General features: G+C 41.2%; 1 protein-coding gene and 1 long non-coding RNA gene across 2 annotated transcripts; one reads left to right on the plus strand and one right to left on the minus strand.

Annotated features, from left to right (window-relative positions):
- Positions 1-3752: 3752 nt before the first annotated feature.
- VPS37B (VPS37B subunit of ESCRT-I) lies at positions 3753-19020 on the minus strand. The gene is made up of 4 exons (XM_074844029.1): positions 18855-19020; positions 9904-10075; positions 9193-9275; positions 3753-8081 (listed from the first exon to the last, which is right to left on the minus strand). The coding sequence occupies exons 1-4, from the start codon at positions 18957-18959 to the stop codon at positions 7581-7583; spliced, it is 861 nt and encodes a 286-aa protein (XP_074700130.1). The 5' UTR covers positions 18960-19020; the 3' UTR covers positions 3753-7580.
- LOC141931643 (uncharacterized) lies at positions 18618-20170 on the plus strand. Its single transcript, XR_012625633.1, has 2 exons — positions 18618-18722; positions 19675-20170. It is a non-coding gene; the product is annotated as an uncharacterized LOC141931643 (long non-coding RNA).
- The last annotated feature ends 2201 nt before the right edge of the window (positions 20171-22371 follow it).

A 22371-nucleotide genomic window follows, 5' to 3' on the forward strand; every position in this document is an offset into this window, starting at 1 on the left:
GATTTGTGAGGGTCCTTTTTCAAAAGTCTAGCATCAGCATTTTCATCCAATTCCTTCTGACTCCCAAAACGATTACCATCAAATTTCATACAAGCTGCAGTAAAAAACATGATTTTTCATTCCTACAATTAACAATAGGCTATAAAGCAGTTAACTAGAATTATAAGTTGCTGTAGCTCAAGAACACACATTTATAAGGTATTTTATTATTTATTTTGGTTATATAGCAGTCTCATGATGACTTAAGATTTCTGAGGTTACATGTCACAAAACAGACTTTACAGTTTTATGAGCACCTCCTCTGGGGAGCAGAGCAAACCACAATTCTCATTTCCCAACCAACTGTATGTATAAAGTGCGGTCCACATTAAAAGGCCTTGGTGTCAATACTGGGGTTACTGGGCAAGGCACGCAGCTGGTCTAACCCTGCAAGTTAGATCGAGATCATTTCCATCCTGAAGATTTACATCCTTTCCAGGCTTTCCATAAAGCTACAGAGAACCTCTTATCTACAGCAGCAGTGGAGGAGAGCTGGGAGCGGCGTATCCAGCCCTGTCCCTCAGGTGACCGCTGTCACATCAAGTGACAATGTCTATCCAGATACAGCAGCGACTGTCACCAGCTCCCTACCGAGTTTCGTTTCTTTCAGAAACCTTTTCTCTTGGTACAAGGAAGCACTTTCCACAATCACTCACGGTCTATTTATAGACAGTGATAAAAGATATATTTGCCGGGAGACTGACGTCATCCTAACCACTCACAACATTACATTTCATAATGGAAATACTGATTAATCAAGAATGCTAAAATCTCACTACCGTAAACCTAGCCACAGCTATATTTAAAGCTTCAAGGATTCAAAAATAAAGTAAAACGTGGCTTTAAGAATGATGCTAGGGATAAATGTAACTTACCACCACTGCTGTTTCACTATGATTTACTTAAATGGGTACTTAGGGAGGCTGCAGGTAAAACCCAGGCCAGCATGTACAAAGCCTGGAAAAATATCAGCAAAAATAAAAACAAGCTCCAAGGGCCACTTAAAGTGTAACCTATGTGCTAAAGTAATTCTTATCCCAAAATTAAGCTTACCGTCCAGTTTAAGATTTTCTTAACTCCTATACTTTTTGGAAAGAATTTGTTATTTGTAGCGGACAAAAAAAAAAAAAATATCACAACTGCAAACTGTATGCAGAGGTTTATTTTGAGATGCCATCAAGACATCTTGCTGTACAGGATCCAATTTGCTAATGACTTTTAAATACCATTACTGTATCTGTAGAGAGAAGAAGCTGTTTAACTTCTTGTGCTACTGAGAACAAATTTTAGTCAGTACCTGTGACAAAAGCAACGGAAAATAACCAGAAGTTGTGAAATGCTACATTCTGCTCCTTCCATCAAGGTTAGTACAGTACAACTCACTTTTCTTGAAGCAGCTTTCAAACTGCCTGTTATCAAAGCCCTCCTTTCCCCACCCTTTGGCTCCCTCAGCAGCCAAATCTCCAGTAACCACAAATTAGTTTGAACAGGAGCACACAAAGCAGCTGAAGTTCAGTAACAGCATTGCTCTAGAGAGCAAAGTTTACAAAACACAAGTGTCTCTCAGATCATTGGGGAAAAAAAAGTCTATTGAAATCAAGCACACGAATAGAAAACACTGCTGTTACATGCTCTGGGAAGTCAGGTAAAAAAAGCATCAGAAAAATTACTTGGGAAATACAGAAATATCAGCTAATACAATCATTTAACAAATGCCTTGTAGATATGCAAGTTTAAATCAAACCAGAAAATACAAAGATGGTATGTATTCCCCTTACCAACCCTCTATCACATCTGGGAGTGAGACACAACTAACACACACACCAGCCCGAAGGACATTATTTACATTTCCATATTTCTCCACAATCAGCATGTTCTCCTCAACCAGGTGGTCTCATTCCAGTGCTGAGAACTGCAGCCACTTTGCCACCTCCCATCCTCTACGGGATGTGGCCGGCTTCTCTCAAGATTAATGAATCTCTCAGAAATTAGCTCATCCTGAGCAACGGTTTCTAGAATAACGTGCAACTTTAAGGGCACGTAGCAAGGTGTGAAATTAGCTTATGTGGTCAGAGAAACATTTTTAGCTTTGAAGGAAAACATAATTTCTACTCATCATCTACAAAAGCACAGAAAAAGCACCCTTGAACAGGTTGGAGGTAATAAGTAATACTAAAAGATAGCATTTAGCTTGCAGCAGGATCCAGGGTTCAAGGTATGCGCTAGCAAGTCTTCCAGCCTCAGCAGTCTGCGATTTGTGCTGCAGGTATGGGGAAAAATCAGAGATTTGGCTTCAGGTGAGGTTGAGAAAAAACAGAGATTGGGCTTCAGGTGAGGTTGAGAGCTCACCACACACTGCCCAGGAACAGCCTGCTTCAGGGACAAGGTGTCAGCTGGGGCACCAGAGTCTCAATAAAGCTGCTCTAAAACTTCAGTTGAGACAAATCTCTCAAAAGAACTCAAAGCAACACGTGTCTTGTTTCTAGTGACAAAGTCTCAGAGAGGTGAACAGACATACTTGTAAAAGGCTGGTATCAGAGTTGATTAATATACAACCAGAAGAGGACTCAAATTACAGGAACAAGCGCTACTGAAAGATCTGTGTAGGCTTGCACAGCCTCTGAAGCTGGCTACCAAAGAGAAGGGACAAGTCAACACCATGTGAAATACTGCCAGTGTTACCACTGACACACCATTTGCCTTTTTTTTGTGTTACTTTGCTTTTTTTGTTATCCATTGCACAACTGACATGCGAGCGCCCTGCCTGGCAAGGTCTGGCCGTACTGGGTTACCCCTCCTTCGCACAGGGAACGATCCCACCCCGAACCATCTCCTGGTGCCCGTGAGCCGTGGGGAAGGGCCGTCTGAACCTGTTTCGGAACAGGCACTTCTTCAAGTTTTGCACGCACCTTCTTCAAGCTGCAAAACACGGGCGTTGCTGCAAATTCTTAGAAGAGCCAAGTTAAAGAACTGCAGCTTTTATATAACACCATCCCCTTCCCTCGCCCACCTGCACTGAGTCAGCACAGCAAGTTTTCCTCATCTGTAGTTTCCTATTTCTGCATCAGCAGAAGGTTATCAAATCTCCACAGCCACCACAAACGGAACATATCAAGAAACCATTAAAAAAAGGATTTTCTTCCATATATTACCAGTTACTCTGCAGTAGGATTTCTATTTCACATTGGTATTAAAGTGACAGATATCACAGAAAATAACATCAGGTCTTTTCTGCCCTCTGACTCATATTCCAAAATAACTTTGGTTGACTCATTTCTCCTAACTTGTCTTGGCTGAAATCTAAGTTACTCCTCTTTTAACAATAAAAGTGGCTTTCCCCCTTCCTTCAGCTTTTCCAGGTGAAGATTCTGAACACTTGACTACTCCAGCTAATTGCAGGAAACTAAAACAAAAGCAAAGGGATTCTACGTGGCAAGACAGCCCACCATGGGCCGCACGTTGCCATGATGACAACGTGCAGCATGTACTCTGAGCGTATCTATCCTGTATCAGCTACATACAAAATGGACTCGCTATATCCAGTCACTAGAAACACGGCCAACAGACTTACTATGAAGTTATTCTCTTGCAAATTTATGTTCTACATTCACCTACAACTCTTCTCATGTAGCTACATAAAACTCACCATTAGTATTGAAAAACATTAACATAACCCCACCGTGATTAAATGAAGCCACAATAGGAACACGACACCAAGAGATATGCTATTTTATTTAAAATCAGACCACAGTAGATTACAGAAAGAGTCATTATGCAAACAAATCCACTGTACGTTTCACAACTTGCTAGGCATATAAAATTGCCCCTTTATTATATTAGACTGTCCAGGATTACATAGAGGAACTGTCCAGGTGCAGGACGACTCTACCTCCTCTGAACTCAATGTTTGCCAAGTAGCTCTATATTCAGGCTAAAGGAGCTGTTGATTTGAGCTCTGTATCTAAGTCATTATTCCAGTTTGAGAGGGTAGAGAAGTCCCAAAAGAGGTCACGACTGAGGTTGTGGAAGTTGGGGCACTAAATGTAATGGTTACTCATGATGGACTGTGCCCAGGGCTCTGCCTGGTATCACATGAAAGCTTATTTTCTATATTTTCTGACCAGGGTCACTGGTACAAAGGTGACCTGTGTGGACCAGCTGTGCTAGAACAGCTGACTCTAGGAGACAGCACTGAAGTGCAGTGAAACTCATCCTTGAGTGAGAACCATTCAGTGCTGATCATCAATCAAACAACCTAACCACATACAGTTGAGTTAGTCATAACTTACAAAACTGCATACAAAAGACTGGCAAAAGTAATGCCATCCAAAGAGAGCATTTTCAACGCTACCAACAACTCTAAAGCCATGTTACACATCATAGTTAAAAGGTTTTTCTCCACTCCAATTGCTTTGGGGAAGTATATGCTATTTGCAGCAGACATTAAAAATCCTCAAGACAACATTATAATATATATATTTTGGCAAGCATATTGAGCCACCTCCTCTCAACTCTCAGCTTGCCTATGGCATTTTAATCTCACTATCTTATAAACAGTGCAAATTAGTATGATTCTAAACATCCTAGCCATAGCAGAATTTACTTATTAGTTATAACAGAATAGGAGAAGCTGTCGAAGGGCAACAGGTCAAAAGCACTGACATCTCTTGCCCAACTCATTCAGGTTAGTGTTTTGTAACGTTTGTTTCTGAAATGATTTAAAAAACTTTCCACAGTCATCTTTCTCCTTTACCCTTAAACATTACCAGCAGTCAAGTATATATTTACAGTTTGTGCGCACACACACAGAGTTAATGGCAAAATGTTTTCCATGAGCAGCTGGATTTCAGTTACGAGATTGCTATAACTGAAACATCACATTAGTTACATTATCTATGTTCAAACTTATCCATCAGTGAAGGCAACTATAAGCTTACAAATAGCAGATACAGCCTTTGTATTTTCTGAAGTATGAGGGTGAGTTTTTTGTAAAAGAAAGTGCTCTTGAAGAGCCCTTAAATTAGAGTTAAGCAATGGCCATTCAAACGATAAAAATGCTAATATCCTAGTATTACAATCACAAGTAGTGATCTTAAGGCACATCAGCCACATGCATATGCAATAATGCATTGTTTTGCTTTCAGACAGAAAAATTGCATTAGCTTTGTCTGTATTTAGTTTGCACAAGAGTTTGTTTCTAGATAAAGTATCCCTGAAAGGTCATGTTATCACAAAAGTTACCAAAAGACAGAAAATTTAACAAGTAGTAAAAATATTTTTGGACTACTAATACCAATAAAGTTAGATACATAAAATGCAGTGCAAATTCACAATACACTTATCTATCACCTCCATCACTTCTGAGGATTTTCAACCCTCAGAAAAAAAGTTGGCACTTGATAAGTGTAAAATATACCTGGTTGTTTTTATTAAACGTTAGCAAAACTAATTTGAGAGTGTTTTAGAATTTTTGTGTAGCAGGCTCAAAGTACGAATTTCTGTAGTCAGTCACCACCTTGGTAGCCCCCACCCAATTTAATTCTTTCTAGGACACAAATAATTTCTACAGCAGACTTATGTTTAGCATTCAGATACAACAGTTGCCATCCAAATACCAGCACTAATAGCACAGCAAAATTACTTTGAAACGAGTCATAATTAACCATGCTTATACAAAGCTTCAGTGAGAAAATAATACCAAGTAAAGATATTATACTATTTAAAAAAAGAACACATCCTGTACCATCACTAGATTACAGAAAAAACACATTTTGCAAACAAATCCAACGCACACTGCTTCACAAAGTCCCCCATCTATAGAAACTTTCCAGACTTACGCTGGGGAATTGGTTCAGATGCCAGTAACACTGACCAACCTTCTGCCCTTTGTCTTCAGAAGGCAAAACAAGCCAAATAACCCTATTTTCAGAATAGAGAGCTTCCTGTTATGAGCTTGATTTCAGATTAGTATTTGCTAGCAACCACCACACTCCAGAGGAAATGATTAAGGAGAGTCAAGGGCCTTACGTAAAGAAAAAAGAAACAGATAGTCCATTTTGACTGATGCTGTTTGTAGTACAGACTTCCAAACAATGCAGTGCATTCCAGGACAATGATATGAAAGTGTTCTGAATTAATGCAGAAGCTGTGACAGATTCTGGACTGTGAGTTTCTTAAATTACCATGAATTAGTTGAAAGTTGTTTGTGGATGGAAGAAATTGGTAACAAATTTATGGACACACTCTGCACAAGCAACAAGTGTTAAGATTTGCCTCCCCCAATGCTAGATTAAAATACCAGCATGCGTCTGCACCTCAGGCTTCAAGAGTCACATTGAGAATGAAACGTGAGCTCCCCTAAAAAGCTTCCCCCTCCAGTGGCATAAGAAGTCAAGAATGGATTATGTAAGATGCAAACAGCCACCGTGAAGTTCAAAAAGCTTTTCTGTTTTGCCTGCTTGCAGAGAAATGTTAACTGCAAATTCCAGATAGATATGCATGCCAAAAACTGCAAAACTGAAGGAAATGGGGAAGCTAAAAATAGTTCCGCCAAGCGAGAGACTGAGTTTGAGAGATAAAATGAAATTGCGGAGCTTCAAGTGGGCAATTACATGACGTGAAAACCCAGCATTTGATTAAAAAAATACCCTGCTAGATTCCTGGAATCACATGATATCAAAAGCTAAGCACCTGTGTAAAAAAATCACTTCTGTATCCAAGGTGTGGAAAAGAAAAAAAAAAAAAACGGTAAGAAAGAGTCTTAATAGGCAAGGAAATAAAAATGCCTGGTAAAGTTTATATAAACTCTAAACTGGCTCTACAAACAGTTTAGTTTAATTTCAAGAGACCAGGACTTTCAGGGTATCAAGCTATTTAGGAGTGGGAAGAGTGCATGCTTTTATTATGAAAACTCTAAGGTAACAACTGAAATGTAGAAATGAAACTCTTGTAACTTTTACTGTCTAAAAACCATACAATATTTTCTGACAAGAGTTTCAGCTCAGTGAGCTATGAAAACGTTGTGCACCTGGCCACGAATGTCATTGTCTGGGCACACTGCAAAGGATGCTGATGTGCTCCATTGCAACTCTTTGCCCAGTATTCAGAGATGGTTGTTACTACCCAAACACCAGCACTGACAGAGAATTCTTTAGAGACAAATAGCTCCCAGTTTGCCACACGTACATCAAGCTCCGATGGGAATACATCGGAACAGAGGAGGATGCTCATTTACCATCACTAAAGAATTCAGAGTGTGATTCAATTTGTAATGTCAGAAAATCCTCTGTACGTTGTTTCACAATTTGATGGATTTACGAAATTTAGACCCTATCACCTTCCTAGAAAAACCCTGTTGTCACTGATATTTGAAAACAAAAATAATCACATTTACCACACGCAGTTGCAAACCTCTGTGCCACAGCTCGAATTTTGTACTCCATTGTGCAAAACCCAGAGGCTTTCCATTGCTTACATTAAGTCTCTGATGGGGAGAAAAGGAAATATAAGCACCAATACATAAGTTAGGCGCACCAAAATATTCACTGGAGGATAAAGCCAGGATGTGGTGGAAGGCGAGGCGGTCTTTGGGGAAGAGCTGGAGGATACTGTGGTACAAACTGAGATGGGTATCCTGGCTGTGGCATTTGACTTGCAGACTGAACTCCTGGCCGAGGGGGGAGAGGAGGATACGGAGCACCTGGATAAGAAAGAGCTGGTCCTGAACTCATGGCTGCAGTAAACGGAGTAGGAAAGCGTCCTGCTGGGACTGAAGAAGGCGGAGGGGGTGGTATTCGTCGGGGCACAACTGAAGGAGGAGTGTTTGCATCCGAAGTGTAGGAATCTTGAGGTGCTGGTGTTGTCTCGGGTGCTCTCGGCTGAGCCTGTGGCTGAACCTGTGGAAGTCTCTGTCCCTTCAGCACCATTTCTTGGAGCTTCTCAATTTTTACACGTCGCAGGTGAGCCAGTTTACGCTTGCTCTGATACTCATCAATGAAGGAATCCAGTGGTATTTCACCATCAAGAAATTTTTCTGCCATATTCTGTTAAATATGGAACAATCTCTTAGAAAACTGTATACTGCAAGAGAATCTAAATGGCTTATATCCTAAAAATAGCTTAAGTTTGCCTGTGACTTTCCAGCTTGCATATGGAAGATGACTGGCATACTAAGAATTCCAAGCAGAATTTCAAGTTAGTTATTACTCAGAAGCACTGGGAGTTAAATATCATTTTTGCTTAAATTTATACTGAAGCAACAGCAGTAAGAACATCTGAATCTAGCTCTGAACATTCCCCTGATCATCAGAGGCGGGAATGAATCAAGTTCAACAGCTTTCCAGATTGCCAGCTAAACTGAATTACAGCTCAGTACTGCTTGCAATGCCAACAGAAACTGAGAACTAAGACTCAGTACAGAGAGGCAGATTATCGCTAAACCAGGCTTAATATTCACACTTATTCGTGGCTTTGAGTAAATGATGTTTAATAATTAAGAGAGGTGACCATACATATCACAAAATTCAACTTGTCCTGGGAATATTTTTTTGTGATCACAACTTAAAACCAATAAGCAGATTTTTTCCCCCGGTATAGTTATAGAAAATGTCCTGCAGGCAAATCAGCAAACAAAACCAAACATTTCCATTATGTTCCAAACAGACCACCCTTCAAGGACTTGTATCACAGCCAGTGGTGACCACTGGCACCTAGACAGATACATTGAAATCATAATGGAATGTTTCATGGGAAATGCTGGAGAAAAAACAGTGCAGGCACAGGTTTTCATTAGTTACTAATTGACATTTGTACTGGACTAATACATATACCAGGCAAACACCATTAAAAAAAAAAATTCCACATTTATATGCTATGAGTTTGAAGGCAATGCCAAGGAACTAAGAGGGTTTCTTTTCTGAAAAGGAGTGTTTTCTCTCTTAAACTTCACAGATGTTAAGAGTAAAAAATTACTCTGATAAAAAAATTCTCGCTGAAACCAAATGGCTGTTCACTGAAGTTGAAAGCAAAGACCAGACCATATTATTCAAAATATCCCTTTAGTCTATCACACTTTCAACACTGGACTGCAGCTATGTACATTGGAAGTCTTCAGCAATGGGTGTAAGTGGCAGAATTGAAGTGTACTCTCATTACCTCTGTGTCTTCCTCAATCTTAGCCCCCTCTGTCTGAAGCAGCGCTAGCAGGGTCTCCAGCGAAGCGTTACTGGATTGTCTGTCTGTAATGGCACAAAATGAACAGTAAATGACAGCTGGCTCCAAGTGACTTCAAACTGAAGCTATACAGCCTCGGCAAGCATAAAAATGTCTAAGACACATCTGTACAACTAGCATACTCCATTGTTCTAGACAGGATAATCTACAGTAAGAAAATGTATTAAGTAGTTTAGGAACGTTGTCAGAGTGCTAAAAGCTGCAATTTAATTACAATGATATATTTATAATATTGAAAGACAAAGCACTTCAGCGAGTGCAAATACTCCATAATTCAGTATGAAATGAGAAAGCTAAATATAATATTCTGTTTGATTTATGATTAATCACTGAAAATTCAAATTGTTTTGCTTTTTCACAAGGTAAATGAATTTGATGATTTAGAGAACAATAGATCAACAACAGGTAAGTAATAGAAAGAATCCACAGTACGTTTGTTACTAGGTGTAACAGATACTTAATAAATCACTAGAAGCATGATCTGTTTCAGAACTACACAAGAATGACACTTCATTTTGTACTCTAAATCACACAGCTAAAAGCGAGACACCAAAAATCAAACAAAAAAACCACGCAACAGATTTACATTCGCTTAGAAAACAGCAAATCATAATCGTCAACAGAAAACATTACCTAGTTTTGTTTTCTTTATCTGGTATGCTTCAAAAAGAACTTGCAGTTCTCGATATTTTTCAGTCAAACTTGATTTCAAAGACTCCAACTTCGGCTGGTACAAAAGATTGCCTTCTGCCAGACTGCGATTGCTGGCAAGAGTCATGTCCTTGCTGTGCTGAACATTTTGGGCCTGGAAATAAAAAAAAAAAAAACCTGCGTGAAATAAACAACAAAAGTAAGCTCTCTGTAAAAGTTAGTACTATGGTGTTGGACCTGCAACTAATAACAATACTTTTGGACTTTTAACAAACAGTGGGCATGTCTATGGTTTTGGTGCGTATGGTCAGCTTCAGCTCTTGCACTCTTTTCCCACGATCTCCTTTTTCTGCTACACAAAATCCTTTCTCACAAAACTGTATTTTTACTGCTCCATTAATATACTATTTTACTAGCATCTCATCAAGAAGGAATGAGGAGGTCTATGCTGCAAACAGCATGTTGAAATCATCTAAAACAACAATGGACTGTTGAAGCTCATGGGAAAAGACCTTCAGAAGAACTGCATTGAGAATAAGGATCTCTTCTTTCAGCTATGAGCACCTGTGGATGAATCGCTTTCTGAACAGGAATTAATTCTGAAGTCACTTTCCTGCACCTTTTTTTCCACATGCAGCAGAGAGCTCATTAAACAGTTTTCTTCTCCAAGCTGGAAATGGTAATTACTCAAAGAGTTAGTGTTGTGGGACAGGACTCGAGGAGTTCCTCTCTGAGCGGGGGCAGAGGTGCCCGTGAACACTCCTGCAGGCAGAACGGCTTTTGCCTGCTCAGAACAGGAACAGGGTTCCTGCCACGCTGAACTGCCTGCGAGAGGCGGGTGTCGGTGGCATGACAGTGGTTACTGTGTAGAAACCTGTCTTTGGGTGTTCACTTAAGACATTTCTGCTAACTGGCAGAGGAGTGAAGTTTATGTCACCCGAGTTTCTTCTAATTCTTGTCACAAATTAATGTGAGGTCTGACCTGTGGGCTGTCACAGCTTTGTGAGATCAGATTTTTACATTTACACCCTGCTACCTGAAGATGCTTCTTCATCCCCACCTCACACACCACCCCTACTATTCCCCCATGATGGACACTGACAGATAAAGCAACAGTTGCTCTTAAAAACCAAAATCTTTGAATTCCAGCAGTAAGATGCAGTAAGACTGAAGAAGAATATCATCCCTTATTAAAATGCAAAAACCAAGGACTGCATCATTACTACTCCTTCTCCAGAATATTCTTCCACAACTATGTTAAATCAGTCCTGGATTAATGCCAAAAGCTTGTTTTTCAGTTTAATCCTTCTGGTTAACATATCCTAGCCCAAAGACGTTATTCCTAAAGAACAAATAACAATTCTCACGAAACCAAGATTCATCAAGATTCCGAGTTAGCTCATACACACACGCATATGATTTTATCAAGACAGTCTTCATGAGCTTTGGGAAAGTTGAGTGTTTGGGGAAGTCTGCCCTGGATGTCACATTAGATTCATTAAAATATTCAGACATCAAAAGGAAAAAACAAAACAAAACAAAACCAAGGGATCTGATTTCAGATTTTCAGTCTGAATCAACAAGTGGGACTGTTTTCCCATGGCACAACAGGCTGATTCTTTTAAGCTGCCTTCAAAATCAGTGAAACACTTTTTGTGACGTCCTACATTAATATGCCCCTTCTAGCCCACAGCACCCCTGTTTAGCTATAATAGATCTTATTTATGGACATTTGCACTGAATTCAGTGCAAACACAAAGAGTACAGTGCTTTCTTCCTTTCACACTCATGGGTGGATATAGGAGAGCCACACCTCAGAAACAGGAAAAGAGGAAACCCAAATGAGCTATTTAAAAGCCCCAGAAAGGGGCTGAATTCAGGTGTTCTTGGCAGTCTGAGCACAAAACTGTGCACCAGGTAAAAATATTTTCCAAGCATAGCAACAGTGTCTTTGAAAGCAATTACCTCCTTTTGAAATATTTATACACTACTTTAATCTGCTGAATTAAAAATTGGCTCAATTGTCCCCAGATACAGCTCTTCAAATACCAGTTTTACCCTCTTTCACTCTGTTCTTGCTAAACCACTTTAAAAAAATCAAGTCAAGGATAATGCTGAGTCCTAAATTCTACATCAATCAAAATAAAATTCTATTCTAAATTGTGCAAATCAGAGAAACTGTACTTGTGATACTGTTTTGTCTTCTTCAGATTCTCACATCAAGCCTAAACAAGCTTCCAGCCCTATGCTTGTGTTCAACTTGAATCCTTTCCAAGAATAAAAAGAAAATCCTCTCTTCTCACTTTGGAATCCAATGCAAAATAATTTAAATTAAACTGGTTGCTTCCATTTGTTTCTTCTCATATGATCCAGTGCTGTTAAGACTGTTGCTTTCAGAAAGCCTAAGTCCCCCTATTTTACGTTTTTTTCTAAGAATTATGACGGGAATTAAAACACACATGATTTAACAGTTTAATTACTGGCATCCAGCTTCTTACCAAATCACCTGCCATCACCACAAGCTTTGTTAACTACCTGACTTCTGAACTGCCAGCCAAAGAAGACTGCGTGCAAAAAGATTCATGGTTCCTGATGCCTCTCCTCTTTCACCATTTTAATGAGCAAACTACTTCCTTCAAGCGACTTCAATTTAATCTGGTGATTGTATTTTCACTGCTTCTAAAGCTGATATTCTCATTTCAAAGCAGTTGCGCAGTCAGTCTGGGAAGACTAGTTTTATGAGTGAACTTTGATCTTTCTTCAGGATGAACAACACGTACATTTCCTCTAGAGAGAAAAAAGCCAGTGGACACAAACCTATAAACCTTTCAAGAGCACAAATCCCAGGAAAATGAACCTTTTGCTGAAATCATATATAATAAAGAGAAGGAAGAACGCCAGGTAAACATACAGAACAACAGACAAAGCTTCCTCAAGTCAGATGAGGCTTTTGCGATGTTTTTAAACACTACTTTTCAATAACAGTCCTGCCTTGAGTATCATAATGTCTCTCAACAGGACTAGGGAGGGGAAGGAAGAAGCAAATGCCTAACTTTATACAATGATTTTCTGAATAACTTTAAATCATTTCAAATGTGTAAAGATGACTAAGTATCTGCATATGATGTACCTGACTTGTAAAAATCAGAAAAAAAAAAATCAATATTATGACCTATCTACATCTAACACAGAGTGACATCCTTTCCTGTCCTTAGCATCTGACATCTAGCAATTATGGACTAAACTTAAGCAAAAGTCTTAAAAATACTTGTTTTGAAACTGAAAAAAAAAAAGGTATTTGTAATCGCACTTCAAGTTGCAGTGCTTGAAATTACACAAGACTTAATGACTCAACCTTCTCCGTATTATAGCACTTCTAAGAAGGGTACATTTTTTCTACAGAAGTTGAACAAAAAACGTGATTGATATTTAATGATCAAGTGACACTCTTGAAGTCTTTACTTCCAACATTAGTCTGTGACGAATTTCTTTAAAAAATGGACACTTGAAGAGATGGGAAACTCAAATTGAATCTTACTCAACAGCATGAGAAGAACCAGTTCCTCAAAATACAAGGTAAACTTAGGAATGATGTTTAATGAAACTTGAGGAGCTGGTGAAGACGCTTCCATCTCTTCAGGACATTTAAATGCTTCATGTCACTGAAAAAAGGCTGAAGTCTGTAGAAAGAGTGAATTTATTTCACAACCAATAGAATAGATACAATCTCAAAGCAACACAACTTGAACACAGTCAAGATTTTACAACAGAATAATCTCTGGCACTGATGTTAAGATCTGTGTAATAAACTTCTCTGCAACTGTTGTGCTGCATTTACAAGTTAAATCAAGCAATCAGAAAAGCAAACACTGTGAAGTTAGCCTAAAAAGCCCTGCAGAAAAGCTTTCAAAAAGCATTGACTAATTTAAAACAACAATAAAAAAAACAGTTGCAAAATTATCCAAGGGTCAAAGATACAGCTCAGCATGACCAGTCTATTAAGATTATCAGTGCAGCACAAAGCATGCTTTCAGCATCCATTCACAGCTTTCCACAAGCCCAAGACAATAGCCCAGCAAGGAATAAATCCAATAGAAGTTATTTTGTCAGATGTGTTGTGTGACAAAAATGTGTATTAGCAGGGAACTGCTACTGCATCAGATGATCACCTGCCTACTGGAAGTACAATGAAAAAAAATTAAGAGTAATAAGCAAACAGCATGCGACTATCAGAATTGCTAACAAGACTACTGAGGTCATGAGCACTTCAACAGGCAGGAAACATTAATCTGAAAACATGAAAAATACCAGTCAGAATCACAAGACATAATGAGACAGGACAATATTAAAGAGAACATATGCTTTTTTTTTTTTTTTTTAACTGCTAAGCTCTCAGTATGAATTCTGAATAGGACAAATACTGAGCTGTTTATAAAAGGGTTTTAATGGTAGAAGGATTGTGCACCACAGAGTAGACCACTCAAACCAAATTTTGCACACTGCAAGAAAATGAAGCCATGGACATGCAGAGGTTATTAAAAACAAAAATCATGGTTTATGCAGCACTTCAAAACTTCAGACGCTTAAAAAGTGTGTTTCTTTAACAGAAATAATTTGAATAATTTTACTCAAGGACTTAATAAGCACTTCCAAGAACAGGCAGCAGCAACTGCTTTGGGAATTGAGATTCCACTACTTTCATCAACTGCAGTTTCATTTCATTCCTCTTTTTAAAAAGGAAGAAAAATGCTGAATAAAATTAAAACAGAAGCTAGTACTAGCTTAGCAACATTTTTACTGTTTACCATTTACTCCAAAATAATCGTTTGCAGCAAGAGTTTTACTTGTGCAAAACGTCTCTGAGAAGCGTCACTCCTGTTCATCCAAAAGCACGTTCTCAGAAGAACAATTCCAGACCAGATGCCTCCTGAGATGCAGTCAGAGCAACTGAAATCCCAGCTACCCACAAAGTCCATCAAGTGCTGCTATAATTATAAGCTTGCTTTGGCAAGCACCATGGCAAGTAGTGTCTCGGTACTTTCAAGAAAAAGTCTCTTAAGGAGCTATAAATAAAAAGTTTTATGTGGCACCATTTTAATTGCTTTATACATAGCATACATCCACTTTAGTTTTAGGTTTTTCTGGTCTTGCTCTAGTCTTTATCATTCCCACATTCTCTCTTTCATTTACACATACTTGTAAATTAGGAATAAAATATGCAGTCACATTGCGGAAGTATAAGGATGCACATTTGGAGTGTCAAATTAACCCCCGAAACAGGAGCTGACAGGTGCAGAGTAGGAGAATAGAGACTTCTTTTACAGAAGAAGATTTAAGAGTGCTTTTCATCGAGTACCAGTGAATGATAATACACCCTCTAACAACATCTGTTCAGTAATAAATATTAATACGTATTCCAAAGTAATTAGATTTGCTAAATTTAGGTATTCTGATTATGTAAGTACTAGCTTTAAAAATGACAAAATAAAGGTTAGAAGGTAAATTGCAATTTCTAAGTGTTTACTGCAGAGGAAAGCGACACCAGAACTGTAATTTGCACTCATCAGACACAGGTTACTCATTTGATGCTTAGCTGGAAGAGAAAAATCTATAGTTGTCACCAAGTCTAACTCCTAACTTCGTAACTAAATTTTATGTTTGCCAAACAAGAACATAACCACTTGCACAATGTGGTTTTAGGACACGAGTGAGAATCCAAGAAATCTGGGCATGCGTTCACATAGTTTTAACTTGGACTCTCTACACTGCCCGATCTTTTCAAATGGCTTTTGAGAGAAGGACTACACTCAAAAACCCCTTCTGTGTTTGCCAGCGTACTCTGAAATCCTGGAATGAGAGGAAGGCAATACATTTCTGACTTCTTGATTTCATATAATTAAGGTCTTGAAAAGTAAATAATTTTTGGCAGTAGAACCTTAGCGGTCAGTAACACAATGCTGCACTGTTACTGAAGTGATGTTCCAGTAGACAAAAAGAAAACTCATTTTCACAGGAGAAATTCATCATCGATCTACCACCAGTGTCAGACTGTAAATTCTCTCATCTATGCTGTTTAGAGTTATCATGCCGAGATTGACTTTTATAAACAATGTACTTTTATTTCATGAAGATGAATATTGTAGATGTACGACAGAGATTAACCTCAAAGGATTATAAAAAAACCCCTCCTCAATTTTAAAAGACTGGGAGTACCAGACAATTGGCTTCCTTCCTCTTTCTATCAGACAAGATGTTTGTTGTTCAAGCGCTAAAAGCCCAGAGGCTTCAAAAACAACCTTACAGACAGAAAAAGCAGCAACTTAGGTCTTTGATGCCACATTTTCACATACCTGGGGATACAGTGTGAGGGACACTGTATATGCATATTACCCCAGTGCAATATGAATGTGCATGTGAGCACACACAGATATATATAGATATAGAGCTATATATATATGTGTGTACACGCACTCCCCCCCACAATGACATATACAAATCCTGCTCAAACGTTGCACAGGAATACATTCCCTTCAAGACTGGAAGGTACCTATTTTTAGCTATTAGCAAGAAAGCCAAGTGGTTTTCCAAGTCCTCCTCTTTGTGAACAAAACATTGGGTTTTGAGCTGGGTTTCCCTTGCAACAAGGAGAACAAAGGTTTTTTCAATTATGGAATAATCGGCTTTCACCAACTTTGCCACTGAAAATACAAGTGACCTCAGAAAAGTGACTCAGGAATCATGATTTAATTGGCATGCCACAATGAAATGACGAACCTAAGGACTTTGGAATAGCCCCTACAACCTAGATACGTATGGACTGACAACTGAATACCTATACAAGTAGCAGTGAAGTCACCATGGTTCCTCCTTAATGTTCAGGATTTCCCTCACTCCCTCTTCCTGCCACATACTTCACAGAGAAAAATCACGACCCAATAGCACAAACTCAAGCAGTAAACAATTCAGTGGAGGCAAAACCGGAATGAGGAAGAAGTATTCAAGCATGGCCAACTCCTTCCAAGGTGGGTAAATGCACTTCTAGTTGAACAGACTCTAGTAAAAGCCTCCACACACAATAAAAGAGGATTATACCAGACAGCAGCATAGCCATATTTCCACACAGCTTGAATACCTTCAAACCTAGCCACACTTTCCAAACACCACAAAATATTCCCTCAGGCCTGGAGAACTTTACTCTACAATTTAAAAGCCTTCGGTTGCCAGCTGAGGAGGAAAACCGGAGGGTCAAATTGAGAGTATGGTCTAGTTCTTCAGTGAGAGAGGATCTTTTCTACTAAGGTCTTGAGGTTTTCTGTCACTTTTGACCTACAGTCTTAAGCACATATTGACAAATAAATGATAAAAAAAGAGCCCACTGAGCCAGGCCTTCTGCTCATGTACCCTGTCAGAGGTCAGGCTTAAACTAGCAGTACTGCACCCACTTACATCTTTACAAAGTTATGCCCGTTATAACCCGTTGACTTTCCTTAAATATTTCGTTTTTATAGAAGGGTACTCCTGCCCCCCAGTAAACCATGGTGTCTCTTAAGATCTCTGCATGTTTTACTTATCACAGCAGTATGTTTCCTCAGCAGTTTAAGTTCTCAAAATACAAGCTCATATGAAATGCTATTATGCCTGCCCCCCTCACAAGTCTATTTACACAAAGTTCAAAATACAAATTGTTGCATAATGAAGCAAGTAAATTCCGTAGGACACCTTATTATCCCGGCCTCAACCTTCAGTGGCCTCTTCATCTGTAATACTTTAACGATTTGGTTTGAGGTGATCCAGAACAATTTCCTCGGAAGTAGTAAAAGGGCAGGAATGTTGAGGGAAAGCAACTATAACTGATTTTACTCAATAAACTAATATTCTTTCTCAAGAATATATTGCTACTTTTTTTTCCTGGGGCTTTTGTCCTCTAATTTAAAAAAAAAAAAAAACCAACAAAAAACCAAACCAATAAATACAAGACTCAGAGAAGTACAGCACATTTCTTTCTTTTAAATTTTTCATATAAATGGTTTCATCTTATTTGTTGTTAGCTGACTACACAGTTAAGAGTCTTTCAGGCACATTTGTGGTCAAATAAACCCGGAACAGTCTCTTATCAGAACTGTAATACAGTGTCCACTGGCATATAGAAAAACCAGTAAAAGACAACCACAGCAGCAGGAAGAAAACAGGCTTCTATTTTGTTTTAATAAGCATAGATCCAAAAGCACAGCTTAGAGTCTGATACACTGACAAAGACATTTCAAATAAGCAAAACAAGCACCAGAAAGCCTGACAGCCTTCACTGCGCCCAGCATACCAACTCAGGCACACAGAAATCTCTTTCATATTGTTCTGAATTAAAGTTGCACTGAGATCGAGACCACAAATAGGACCGACTTCACCCTGACAAAATCCTTCATCGTGGCCAAGGCACAAAACAAGGGCTGTATTAATGGAAAAACTGATCCCACCTCCGGTCCGTCAGTGTCTCCTAATTTAGTACAAACCGAGCATTTTCAGTACGGCGAGCCCTCAGCCCCCCTCCTCTGGCAGGCAGCGCTCGGGAGCAGTGCCCGGGCACAGAAGCCCCCTTACCGAGGGCCGGCAAACAAAAGGCCGGGAGGAAGAGGGGGAGGGAGAGGGGCAGGCAGCGCTTGCCGCAGCACAGGGGCTCCTTATTTACCGGCCGCTGCATGGCGGAGCCGTGACCGCCGAGCAGCCCGAGCAGGGCCGGGAGGAAGGAGTCACCTGTGCCGCCGGTGGGAGGCTGTCATTAACACCTCCCCCCCAAATAGCAAGTGGTAATGGAAGCGGTGGGACGGCGGGACAGCGAGCCCCGAGCCGCGGCGCCCCGCGGGCAGCGGGCTGAGGGGAGGGCGGCGGCCCGAGGGGAGGCCGCGGCCCGGGCGCGGGGCTGTGCGGGCGCCCCTCACCTCTTCCATCTCGCGGGCCATGTCCTGTAGCTGCTCCTCGTCGTCCAGCAGCGCGCTGAGCTCCTGCAGGCTCAGCGCCTCCAGGCGCCGCACGTCCAGCGCCATCCCGGCCCGGCTCCCCCCGACCCCGGCCCGGCCCCGACCCCGCTCCCGCCGCCGCCACCAACAACCGGAAGTGCCGCGGCGGTGTCGCCCCGGCCCGGGGTGGGCACCGCCCTCGGCGCCCCCTGCTGGGAGGGCGGGGCGGCAGCGCGGGGCGGGGCGTACCAAGGGGGCTGGGCGGCGGGGGGGGCGCTGGGACGCGGTGGCGGACAGTACCAAAGGGGGAACGGGGCGGAGTGGGGGGGAGCCCCTGGCTGAAGGAGAGGAGAGTGCTAAGGGGGTGGCGGGTGGCTCCCGGGGGGTGAGACCGGGGTGGCCTGAGGGGATCCGAGGGCGGACAGGGTGAGCCGGGAGAAGGGGAGGCTGGGGGGAGGCAGTCGGGGGGTCTCTGCGTTGGACGAAGCCCACCATGGGGTCACAGCGCACCAGGCCTCCAGCCGGCGGGCCTGAAGCGGGGCAGGAGAAGGGCCGCGGGGTGGTGGGTCCTGGCCCGGGGAAGGTTGCCCGCTGCCAGAGGCCGAGTGGCATTTCGTAAAGACGCCGGGCCTCGCCATGGGCCGGCAGAGCCCCTCACAGAGCGTGCTTTGTCTGTCCGGCTCATGTGATGCCGCCCGGTGCTTAAGGCCCTCGGTGTCCCCGAGGGACGACGGCCCCTGGAACAGCCGAGAGGTCAAATACCCCGCTGGGGTCGCTGGGGCTCACTGGTTTCGTTTCACAGTTACGCTACAGGCCTCAGACCAGCACTGGAAGCGGACTCTGTCCTATTGCCTGCAGGAAGACGTGGAGAGCTGAGCTCTGAGCCTTCACATCAACACCAGATACAACCAGTTACAGTGCTCCTGCCTGGAAGTCCTGTAGGCACTCTTGTTCTCCTTTTGTTTGTAACTGCACAGCTGTAAATTAGGAAGGAAAATCGGTAGAATTATTTAACTCGCACTTCCTTACCACGTTGGGACTTGGCTAGAGTAAATCTCAAAAGAGTGTCTGTATTATTGTTCTCAAGCCTAGGCTGAGTACCTATTTAGACTAAAAATAGCTAAAAATCATATCTTGCCAAGCTTTGGTGCTAGGTCTTTTTGTCTATCTGAAACACTTCTTCAAGTGTGAAGGTCAAGAAATGATCTTTCTACCAAAGATGTATTTTACGGTGAATTTAAATACTTTTGAAATGTAATGTAGCAAAAGCTCTGTGTCAATTAAAACATCATAGCAACATTTTGTTCTTCTGATTTCTATCTGTTAAGTCACCAACACTTTACTAGGCACTCTGTGGTAACACTCTGAGCAGTAGCTCTCCAATTACTACTGATGTTAGCATAGCTGATAAAGACAACTATGCCTGGAAACAATTAATTGTGTTAACATAGCTTAAGTTGTATGCATCTCTAGGCATGTACCATCTTCCTGGCCTGCTTTTGTACCTAAGTGATCGTGGGTGCGGATGTGCTTGTTTCCACGTGTGTAACACCAGAGAGAGAACCAGAATGAGTGCATGAGCCAAAGGAACAGGGTAAGGAATGGCCGTGTGGTCATCGTCCTTTGTAGTTGATATTTCTGATCTAACTGGAAAAAAAAAAAATCAATATAGTGAGCTGAATCAGTCTCTGATGTAATGCTATTAAAATGTAGTGATGTTACAGTCACATTCAGGAAGTGACACAGTACTTCCTGGCAGAACTGAAGGAAGACATGACAGCTATATGTTTGTCCTTTAACTAAACTCAGCTCTTCATGCCTCTCACCCCTCAAAAGCCCCCTCTGTTATTATTATCCAGAGGTAATAAAGACCAACAATGTGCCACTGCCGGAGGAAGGCTTCCTGGCCTTCTGGCTGGTTAGTGCAGAGCTACTCTACAACCATGATGCAAACCGAGTGTATTCAGAGGCAGGTAAGAGCGAGATGGTTGTGCGGCAGGAAGCTGAGCTGAATTTGCTTAGGGTGGGGAGAAGGTGATTAGCGATACGGGCATGTGTCCACTCATCACGTCAACGCACCTGCTCCTTGCTGTGGTATGTGCTGAACTCCTTGTGTGGGGTGCTCTGCTCGAAGCACAGATGACTGAGCAGCTGTACCCCTTGGCAGTGACATGGGTTTGCACTACAGCCTGACCCCGTTATTTAAAACCTGTAGATAGTTGCCATGCCAACACAGTATCATATACCATATTTGCACATGCCCATCAAAAAGTCAGTTACACACTTGTGTTAAACCAGATTGTAAATCTGCACATGCAAACACACACACGCACGCATGCATGTGTGTATATACACACACAAATAGAGGATTTAGTTGAGGGCTTACAAGAAGCCCCATCCCAAGAACATTAGTGATTTTAACTTCATAGCATAGCTAAATAATTGGTATGACGGGAGTGTGGTTTAGAAGAGTGACTCAGCTTCATGTTGTAAATCTAGTTTTACCACTGCCTTTCTGTGTGATCCTGAGTGAAGTTCTCAGTTTCCCTCAACCATAGTGCCTTTCGCCTAAAAATAGGAATAACTGTTCAGTCCCAGGTGAGGGTGGAGAAGAAAAGTTCACACTGGGTTGGAACTAGATGACCTTTAAGGTCCCTTCCAACCCAAACCTTTCTATGATTCCATGATGAGTCTATGAATAATACTTGTAGAGGTGCTTTGGCTGAGTAACTCTGGTGAAGGGCACTACAGTGTGATAGAAATTGTATTGTCAATATGCTGTTGGGAAGGATGGTTTACAGTGACCTGAGGAGCTTTTCTGTAACTATCTAATTGTTGTTTATGTTACATGGGCTTGATGGAAGTTCACTGCTCTAGACATCAAGGAATGGAGTATTTGAATTTGTCAATGGTAATCTGTATTAAAGTTAGAAGCTGCATAATGCAGAACAATGAAGTCTTCACAAAATGCACAGGGAGAACATAACTCATTTGTGCTCACATACAACATACCTTGAAAATACCACTTCTCCCTAGGCAGATATGTTTGGGTTCTGGTGATGTTGGACAGCAGTGCCTATATTAAGCATCTGGTCTGCTTTTGAGTACTTTGATGAACATCTGCATGTGATTGAGCTCTCAGGTTGGCCAGAAAAGCAGCTGAAGTTGAGAGACAAGATAGGGGTCAGCTGCTTTTGTATACTTATATATTCTATTTGGAAAGGTAGGAAGGTGCCTTTCTGTTCAGCAGTCTTCATGAAAGATAAAGGTTTTGTGACAGCACATCACTTGGACACAATATGAAGGATTGCAGATAAACTAGGATTTTAGGCTACAGGGATTATCAAACATTGCAGTGCTTCAGGCTCAGAATTATCAGCTGGCCGGCCCTGGTTCCTATTTGCCTTTGCTGAAATCCTTTTGAAGGGTGACAGCATTCACAAACATTAAAACTGTAAGCAGGCAAAGTACAGAAGTCAGGATTTCTATTACAGGAGAA

The sequence above is a fragment of the Strix aluco genome, chromosome 18 (assembly GCF_031877795.1).
Source record: "Strix aluco isolate bStrAlu1 chromosome 18, bStrAlu1.hap1, whole genome shotgun sequence".
NCBI lineage: Eukaryota > Metazoa > Chordata > Aves > Strigiformes > Strigidae > Strix > Strix aluco.

Coding starts and splice junctions, on each gene's coding strand:
- VPS37B (XM_074844029.1), bottom strand. CDS start 18,959: ATGGCGCTGGACGTGCGGCGCCTGGAGGCGCTGAGCCTGCAGGAGCTC. Junction 10,076..18,854: donor TGGCCCGCGAGATGGAAGAG/GTGAGGGGCGCC, acceptor TTTTATTTCCAG/GCCCAAAATGTTCAGCACAG. Junction 8,082..9,192: donor AGATTGAGGAAGACACAGAG/GTAATGAGAGTA, acceptor CATATTTAACAG/AATATGGCAGAAAAATTTCT.